This window comes from Oryx dammah, unplaced genomic scaffold (assembly GCF_014754425.2).
Source record: "Oryx dammah isolate SB20612 unplaced genomic scaffold, SCBI_Odam_1.1 HiC_scaffold_4, whole genome shotgun sequence".
NCBI classification, from domain to species: domain Eukaryota; kingdom Metazoa; phylum Chordata; class Mammalia; order Artiodactyla; family Bovidae; genus Oryx; species Oryx dammah.
The window spans coordinates 15699906-15710051 of NW_024070188.1; the positions used below are offsets into that span (position 1 = coordinate 15699906).

A 10146-nucleotide genomic window follows, 5' to 3' on the forward strand; every position below is an offset into this window, starting at 1 on the left:
TCTTCATTCAAGCAGCTCTGACCCAGGCAGTTTGGAGTTCATGCCCTAGCCCTGCCAGTCACTCATTTTATGCCCTTGGGCAGTACTTAACCCCTCTCTACTCTGTCTATACAGGAGATTTAAAATAAGAGAATCTGTGCAGAGAAGTGCTGTAGGGATTGAATATGCTAGCACATGTGAAATTACTTAATAGGAACCAGGAGATGGTTTAAGTGTTAGGAAATATTAACTCTTATTGCCATCATTAAAAGTGATGTCTCAACCCTCCCAGTTTTGTCCATTAACACAGTGAATATCTCTTCTAAACTTTTCCAGATATCTTGCCTTTCTTGGCTTGCTTCATTCTAGATACTGAAACTTCATGACTGGCCAACAGCACAACTGAACTTAGAAAAATTAACTTTCCATGATTCCCAGTTAATGAGTGCTTCTTAGGTTTTCCTCATTGCTGGGAATGACACCACCATCTTTCTTCAATCTTAGTAAAAACGATGTTACCGCTTTCTGTAGTCATCTCTTGCACTCACAGTATTCAATTCCATTTAACTCTACACACAAAGCCTCATTTACTCTCAGCTTCTTTAGTGACTCCTAGTTGTAGAAATCACTGGTTTCTGGGTTGACTATGAAAACGCATTCCCTGTTTCTTTCTCTGAATCCATTCTCACATATTCTAGTTTTGTCATTTTTACTAAACACATCTAAAATATTATTTTTCTCTTGAACAACTTCCACTTGCTGTGACGTTATGTAGAGACAACTCAGCCTGATCTATAAAAACTTTGCACATGACAATCTATCCAGCTTTTCCAGATGTGGTTCTCCTGCCCGCTTCAGTGTTTCCTGTGCTTCTTGAATAGCCTCTTTCTTTTGCTGGATATAGTCTTTCTTCATCTGATAGCCTTCACTTCAAGCTTACTGTCTCCTTTAGTCAAAATCTCCTCTGTATGAAAGAGCTCGTTTCAAATTAGACTTTCTTTACAAAATAATTTTCTGATTACCCCTCCCATTAAAACAAGTCATTCCCTAAAATTTCCCTGGCACAGTTTGATACTTCTTTTATAATAATGACTGTACCCATTCAGAGTCAAGTATTGACTATTTCCTCCAAACCATCACTTGCCCAATGAAGGCACAAGTTATAAGAGTAAATGAGCTGTAGTGCCTTTCTCAGTTTTTTGTTTTTTGTTTTTTGTATTCTGAGCAATGAAAATCACATGAATTGATCCTCCTTCAGTAAATTCCAGTTACTCTTAAGTTACTTACACAGAGATTGTGTCTCTAGGGCAACTGCCCTAGGGCTTGCTGCTTATCTTGTGTCTCTGTTCTCCATCTGGTTAGCCTGAGCAGTTGACATGTGACTCAGTTCTTGCCAGTTTCTATCACCTGCAGTTAGTTTACTCTGGGTCAAAATACCGATTTTTGGAAAGAGAATAAGATAAGGTTTTTATTCTATCCACATTTATTTCCCTGGGGGTAACAAATAGATCCAGAGAATAAGTGCTTTGGTTTTAAGTGTGCTACTATCTACAAAAATAATATACATTTTTCTTGTACAAGGACCTTGCACCACTTTAATTTTGTAGATATTTTCCATAGAAATTAGCAGATTTTTACTACACAAATATGATCATTATTTGATTCATCTAAGAATTCTGATATTTTTTAAAAATATTATGTTACTTTAAATTATAATTTAATCATTTATATCATTATTTTATTTATAACAGTTGATAGGACAGTTTAAGGCCACTTAATCCAATGTTTAACTGGGTCAAAACTATATTTAAATATTTTTAAAACTAATTAGGTTGAAATTTCAATAATTCATCATAAAAAATGCAAGTAGTTTTGTTTTTCCCCATTTTGTTCTTTTACATAGTAATATCCTTCCCAAAGGTCACATTTCTGTCCTACTAGAGAAAATTTGCCTAGTAACATATTTATCCCTTTTCTAACTATTTATGAATAGCTGTTATGCAAAATCGGAATAAATAATATAAAATTGACCCTCTTTCCAATCATTATAAGTGCTAAAATATTGATATAAATATTAAAGATCATTTAATTATGTTGTATTAGAATAATCTCCTACTTAAAATGACTGCCACATTATTCCACTATGTATCTTTTAAGTAGATTGCACAAAAGACCATGCAATATATGTAATGCACCTGAAGGGTCATTGTTTATGTCTGAGCTTTTGTTCAGCTTTTAATGCCATTTCATTGTCTTTACAATCATCAGAAGTCCACTAACAAAAGATGTGGATGGAGTATTTCCTCTTGATCTGCCATATGTGTATAAATTTATTTACCTAAAATTCCCTAAATTCCGAAAGCAATTGTGGCTTGGGGAGGTAGTTTTAGGAGTCAGCAGAGGTCAGGCACGTTTGGGAGGATCACTGCAGGTCCTGCTTGCCCCCACCAGACTGCTGGCCTGCTGACCACAGGCTGGGCACATCTGTTTCCTCCCTACCCTCTGTCCCAGTCAGGCAGGTTGCTTTATTTGGTAGACAGTTCCTGTTCATAGAGATACTTGATGCAGAGTTTATAGATTGAGACCTTCTATCTCTTAAAAACCCCTAAATACAGTATCTCCTGTCTGGGAAATAGGTCATGAATTGATACATCTTTCTTTACTCTCTAGGAGAAGATTCTGAAGATGTACCAACTTCAAAGAAAGCTAAAGGTAAGCTTGTTATCTTCAGTTCACTATGCGATTTCTCGTCTGTAAATTTTTTTCTATCTGTTTTATTTAACTATTCTGGTTCTCAGCTTTACCTAAGCAAAGTTTAGATGGTACACTTATCTGTAAAATGCTTTTGTACATTATTTGGAAAACATATATATATATATAGACAGATAGCATGCTATACATATATATTATACATCTGTGTATATTATACATCTGTGTATATTATATATCTCTGTATATTATATATATCTGTATATCTCTATATATTTAAGACTAACTGGATACAAGTAATTATTAAATAATTTGTAGGCCAATCAGATTATAAGAGAAATACTTCAAAATCATCATTTCACAAATGTTGTTTGACAGAAGGAGGACCACGTAAATGTTCAAATATGATATTGACATGTATTTATTAAGAAAAATTGAGATAACTTGCCTATATTAGCAACAATAGCATAAAGAAAAGATGGAAGGAAGGAGGAAGAGAGAGAGGGAGGGAAGATTGATGTCAAACCTCAGAAAAATTTGCTACAACCAGATACATGACCTCAGGCGAGTATTTCCAGGACTAAATTTATTCATCTGTATTGTAAGGTTTTCAACTAATTTAATTTAATGCATTTTTTTTTTCCTGAAGGGTTTCCTGGCTTCCTAGTTTGGCTTGTTATATGATAGATATATTCTATTCTACTTTCAGACTTGCCTATGGACAATAAGAGTTTGCCTAAGATGTGCTCTTGTCATCAAAATACAAGTTTTGTGGCAGTGTCTGGAATTAACTAACAGTGTGGAAAACAGAACTTTGAGAAAAGACACAAGAGAATCGGTTTTTGATTCTTATGAGATGATTTACACTTAAGATATTTTTGAATACTAAAATGTGGGGGTTTTTATAAAACAGTTATTAAGAACAATAACTTAATTTTTTTTTTTACTTCTAGAACATAAATTCTCAAACAACTTTATATACATATCATTTGGAAACCTTTTAGAAATGAAATAAATTGATATTGGAGACCAATAACTGTGTTTATATCAGTTTCCCAAGTACTGTTAGAACTACTGGTTCATGGATCATACTTTGAGAAGGAAGTTTTTTGAACTCATTTAGAATTTGATGAAATCTAAAACCTACTTCAGACGAAACACACACACACATTCATATCTTAACATTTCATAGGTTTGTAAGAAACTCGTGAAAGTTTATCTGTGTACACCAGTTAAGAACTTCTAACCTGGGAAAAAGGGTTCAAATGAATAGTGTCATTTATCCATCACTAGATAGACTCGTGGTGCATATCACTTCAGCAAAAGAGTCCCTGAGCCACCTGAGAGAAGGGAAGGGTGCAGGGTGCCAGCCTGCTGCTAGTCTTTCGTGACAAGGATGACCACTAAAACTCATGTCTCTCACAAGTTTAAAATGATTTTGATTAAAACATTGGTTTCATAGCAAGAGTCCATCCTTACCATATTATAACTCTGAGCATCAGAAACCTCTTCAAAGAAAGGAATGAGTGTCAAGCCGGCCCTCCATTAACATCCAACACATCAGGACCAGTTTCTCTGTGAACAATTGCCTGCAGCATTTTCCATTCTCTTCTTTCATTGCCTCCTCTTCTATTCCTGGCTCTTAACCTGCTAAAGTTTGTAGTTAAAGACTGAACAGAATCTGAATAAGAACCTAGAGTTTAATAGCTCCTGTTTCTTTCATATTGTGTACCTTTTAAGACATTTTTCATTTCCCTACATATTTGTATAATAACTAAGAATGTACAAGGTAATTATTTTCATATTTTTGTATCCACTAGAAGAAGCTGAAGATGTATCTTCCACAAAGAAGCAGAAAAGTAAGTTAAAAAAAAATGATTAAAACCACTAAGGCATTCTGTAGCTGGTACATATAAACTAAAAGTTTAGACTCTCTTAAGAAAACCAGCATTAGAAGAAAAAGATTTGTAGCACATACATGAAGAATAACATTAAAGTAGGTCACTTACATTTCAAAAAGGAGTTCTGCACACTTCATGTTAGTCAAGAGGCACATATTTGGAGGAATTACAAAGTCATGACTGAAGTGGCATTTATTGCAAACCATTCTACACAGCTCTGATCCTGAACACTCTAACTGAATCTGTGCTTAACTGTGTGTTACTGTCTGCTTTATGAAAAGACAGCTGAAGTGATATGCTGAAATTTTTTACCTCAAAATGAAAAAAAATGTAGAAATAGGTCTCAGCAATTCAACTGCTTAGAAACTCACTTCTAAGATTCAAAGTTCCTTTTAATTTTTCTCCATATATGGCAGGCTGTTAATATTCAATCTTTGGGATCATTGATTTTATAATGCAATCAATATTCAATGTCCTATTTTCTTATTATTCCAGCACATCCAAATTAGACATTTTTTCTTCAGATGGTAAAGCAATACATCTTGAATTCACATATGCATAAAAGTCATTGCTGCACAGACTAAAGGAAGGAATTTTTTAAATAAGTATAACCAAAGTTTGCTTCACATAAGGCTTTTGAAATTAAAAATAGACATTTATCTGAGGAAATAATGTCATTAATGTTCCCTGGGTTCCACAATCTTTCTTAAATGTATTTCTAAAGGAAATTACAAAAATGACCCCTATAATAGCAAACACTTCCTGTTATATTAATGTATGTAAATCATTGAAAAAATATCAAGAGCCTACTATGTTTTAAGCACTGTTCAGATGCTGCGGCTACTGCAACAGATGAGGGATAACAAATTATAATCCTTCATATAATCAGGTTGTATGAAATAAGACATAAATAAGTAGTCTTAATACTTTCAGATATGGTTGCAGAATCAATAAAGTCCATCTAAGCGTGTTTTTGATTTATATAGAAATGCTTTCCCAATTGTTCACCTACTTGTAATAATTTGTGGCTGTATCACAGAATACTCAAAATCTCTTATTTCATAAATAATTATTAAAACATAAGATAGGTGGATCATATGGATGTCAATTTCCTGGTTGGGATATTATAGTATCATTCATTTCTCAAAGATGTTGCCATTGGTGAACCTAGGTGACAGATACATGGCCTCTCTCTGCATCATTTCTTACAATTTCATGTGACTCTTCAATGATCTCAAAATAAAAATTTTAATTAAAAAGAAGTAAATAAAATAATTCCATTTTTTAGTAAAAAACAAAAGTGTCAAATATTTTCAGTTCACTTGGGGGATTTACTGTAGCGAAACAATATTTTCATCTTTCCATGAAGCAGTTCTATAGTTTGACATTCATGAGCCTTTTATAGAAGATCTAGAATGTGCAGCTACAATGATATTTTCACTCACACCGTTTGGCATCAATAAAATAAATGTCAGAACAGTGCCTGTGAATGAGAAGGCTAAGCTGGAAGGTAGTCTGATTCTAATGGTCTCTCCCCCTGTGACTACTGGTGCTGCCATTCCTCCTTGATGCAGGCCCAGCATTACTGCCTTCCTTCTCTGTAGCCTGTCCAACCCCTAACCCTAGACTCTCACAACCTTGGCAAGGGTGCAGGGGCGAGGGTTGTGTTACTGCCCCTCTTTGAAGCTAAAACAAAATAGAAAACATTCCTGGATAAGATAAGGAGGAAAGAAGAACTAAATTCAAGATTTCTCCAAACCATTTTCATCAGTGAAAAAGCTCAGTGATTAAAGTCAGCTGACATCATGGGTGATGAAATCAGAATAATCCCCTGGTGTCTCCCTTAGCTTCTTTCTACCCACGCTTTGCTCTGTTCTACTTCCTAAGCCCTTAAACTCATGTGGATTTAACTAGCTTCCCCCGCCCCATATTCCACATACTGCAAGCTGCAATCATCATTCTCTTTCCTGGCCAGCTGCAAGAAGTCTGTGGTTGGTTGACAGAATGCTGGCTGTTGCCAAGACTGTCTGTGGAACCCATGCCCGTATGCACTGAATTAGACTGCCTCGCAATGCTTTACCTCTGTTCCTAATCACATTCTAGTTGTTTTTTTTTAATAAATCATCATGCTCTCTTTCTTAGCCCCCATCAGCTTCTTCCAGTGTGTCTATTTGGATGGATACAATGGCTATGGATTTCAGTTTCCTGTCACTCCTGCGCACCACCCCGGAGAGAGCTCTGGCCAAGCAAATTCTCCAGGACAGAAGCAACGACGACAATAAGACACATATGCGCAGCCCTCGCAAATCGCTTTAGAACTTTGAAAATAGGGTCTTTTGTTTGTCTACAGTGACACAGGCAATTGAAATCATGTAGTCCAGGGGATTTCTTTGAAAATATATTTTACTCTTCTGCCTGGTGTAGAAAGGGTGAGCAAAGGGACTGAATGATAAGCAGATAAGTTGGAGGGTCTGGCGCTCAAGAATCTGTCATTTGTTTGTTGCTGGCTGTGGGTGCTTATATTTTTCTATTTCCAGTCACTTTAAGGTTGTTCACAAACTAAATTTTACTTAATAATGATCTTTTAAACATAATTGACACAATTTCAAAATGAAATTTCTGGCTTCAGTTAGATATTTACTTTTAAGTGAAAACACAGACTATGCTTTAAGTTTAAAGGCTTTAGTAGCTTATACAAAAGCTGCCCTTTTGCATCATGTAGGTATCTAAATTCAATTTACCCAGTATGTTGATATTCAATAGTTTAATTTTATTTCTGTATATATATCTATTTTAGTTGTGACTCTTCTCTAAAAATGGGTAACAGTTTCACCGAAGAATGCTTTAAGTTCCTTGTAATGCTCTTTTAGGGCTCAGAATATCTCTGAACTTTAGACATGATAAGATGGAGTGGAAAGGCTTGATGAATCTTATCCCTAAGATTTGTCTTAAATTACAATTAGGAAATTCACTCCAGTGGAAATACGGCATCCAATTAGACAAGTCTGGTGAATCATTTGTTTACTAGCCAGATTTCTCCAGATTGTGCCCTAGTAAAATGTCACCTGGGTGAAATTTTAGATCAGTCACCAAATTTGGGTGACAGATGCAAGAGGATTTTCATTTCACTTTAATAGGATCATTCTATGGAGTGAAATAGGCTTTATTGCTCAAAACAAAAAAATATATAAATGTCATCAAAGTGGAAGGAACACATTTTAACCAGTAAATTTGCCATGAGATATCTTACTTGTTTTTTAGGTAATTAGTTATCAGTGCAGTCCATGGGGTCGCTGAGGGTCGGACACGACTGAGCGACTTCACTTTCACTTTTCACTTTCACGCATTGGAGAAGGAAATGGCAACCCACTCCAGTGTTCTTGCCTGGAGAATCCCAGGGACAGGGGAGCCTGCTGGGCTGCCATCTACGGGGTCGCACAGAGTCGGACACGACTGAAGTGACTTAGCAGCAGCAGCTAATAAAATGAATAACAGTCTTTAACTTATTTGATGATGCATCACTGAGGAAAATAACTATACTTTTGCCATCCTTTGTCCCTCAGTGATATAAACACTTATGTTTTTTAACTACATTTTTCTATCAACAATAAAAGTCATGCCAGGGAATTCCTTGGCAGTACAATGGTTAGGATTCCACACTTCCACTTCTGGGAGCACAGATTTGATCCCTGGTCAGGGAACTAAGATCCTGCATGTCATGTGGTACAGTCTAAATAAATAAATGAATAAATGTCATGCGACTGTGACCTTTATTATGTTTACAGTAGCAATGTAACTTATGACACATTAACTCAGGAAGTAAATTGAGTTACTCTTTCTGGCTTTTTAATCATCTTCAGCAAAGTCCAAAGGAGCCAGAGCCAATACTAGCCAAGTGATTTATTTTCAAGGACTGCAACTAAGTTCTTTAGGTCCAAGATGTAGAACATTGTTTCACTGGAATATCATTAGGCTAGTGTATCAGTAACACATTAGTTATTAATAACGAATTTTCAGTGACTTTTGTGAATAGTTAGTCTTGGCCACTGGCTGGTAGACCTAACTTACACCACAAAAGCTAATGATATGATGAACCAAGATTAATGCTACTCCAGATGGAGGGCTGCCTGGAAGTGTGTGACTTCAGTGCCAATCAGATGGTACCATCTTATAAAGCCTCTTCTTGTAACAGTGAAAACTTGTGGGTAGGACAGTGGATGAAGTTTATTGCTCAACTACTCCTCCAGCTTGTCCAATTTAATGACTGAAGGAATAGAGAGAAAATATGATGGTTTTCTCAATTTCATAGAAAAGAATGGTTTATCCACTCATTCTTTTCATTTAATGACCGTTGAGCATTTACTCTTTCTAAGGCACTGTGTTAGGCACTGGGCCATATAAGAAAAATATCAGAGATAAATTCTGTTCCCAGTGCTACCCTGACACAATATGTGGCCTTGGAAAATTTGCTAAACATTCTGTGCTTATTTTTGCCGTGTGTAAAATAAGGATTTCTGGACAAACAACCTTATACCTCACAGATGTACCGTGGAGACTGACAAAATATCTTAATATGGACATAACAAAAAAAGTCTGAAAGAATACTTCTGAATGTGGCACTACTTGTTCCTCTGAGTGCTTTTCTACGTTATATTATGGTCTCTTTCATGCTCATCATGGAAACTATTTGATAAAAAATAAAATATGACAGCTCCTTGTAATTAGACAGATCAATTATGCTGTAAACAATGTTAACAGTGTTGTTACGGTGTATCTGCTTGAAGTTACAATGAAACAGCACATGAAAATTGTTAACTAAACTCTCATCTGTTCATACAGCTCCATCAAATAAAGTATTTCTAGTCCTTTCATGTTTGTGCTTTACATTTTAAAATGAAAAGATAAATGGTTGGTTTAAAAGTCGTTGTCTTTAGTAGTTAACTCATAACTCATGTCATATTGGTTGTGAATGTGTGAGTAGTTGATAATTGTTTTAGTTCTTCATTTTGTCTAATTGGTATGGGCTACTCATTTCAGTTCTTTACTCTTCCCTTCTCTTAACAGATGAAGGTCTAAGAAGATAAATATAGGTCTATAGAAGATAAATGAAGGTCTATAGGAGATAAATAATTACCTAAGGTTTAAATTTATGTTTAGTTTTCATAAAGCCTGATAATGGGGCCAGGTTTTTTTGGAATAATTCACATGAAATGCCCCAGTGTATTATTTCCTTCTAGTACAACCCTGTCAAAACTCCTCACTGTAATATTTTAGAAACTAGAACTATATGTTGAGAGACTCAGATGATTTCTTTGAGTTATTTTACTGGAAAAAAGCAAAGAGAATAACCAATATTATTCCTGATAGAAAATTCAAGGATGACCTAGCTAAGTTGACAATACAGAAAACGAACCTAATCCTTATACAAATGCATAAATTTGCCCAAAGTAGCCAACTGCACAAAAGCCAGGCCTAGAACATTAGTCAGCTAGCTCCCAGATGCCTTTAACTTTGTCCTCAGGATACAGTTACAAATTTTAGCTAGTTTAATCCAGCA

General features: G+C 35.4%; 1 protein-coding gene across 5 annotated transcripts in view; it reads left to right on the forward strand.

The window, feature by feature from the left end:
* Positions 1–9460, forward strand: part of LOC120862865 (triadin-like) — a 30680-nt gene extending 21220 nt beyond the window's left edge. For 3 of the 5 annotated variants that reach the window (XR_005720865.1, XM_040239006.1, XM_040239004.1), the window contains 3 exons: positions 2650–2691; positions 4509–4547; positions 6732–9460. Coding sequence is in view for 4 of the 5 variants with exons in the window: in XM_040239006.1 (XP_040094940.1) it covers positions 2650–2691; positions 4509–4547; positions 6732–6871 (221 nt within the window). In the remaining variant the exon portion in view is untranslated. The remainder of the gene's footprint in view (positions 1–2649; positions 2692–4508; positions 4548–6731) is intronic. The other 2 variants (XM_040239007.1, XM_040239005.1) reach the window with 1 other exon arrangement.
* The last annotated feature ends 686 nt before the right edge of the window (positions 9461–10146 follow it).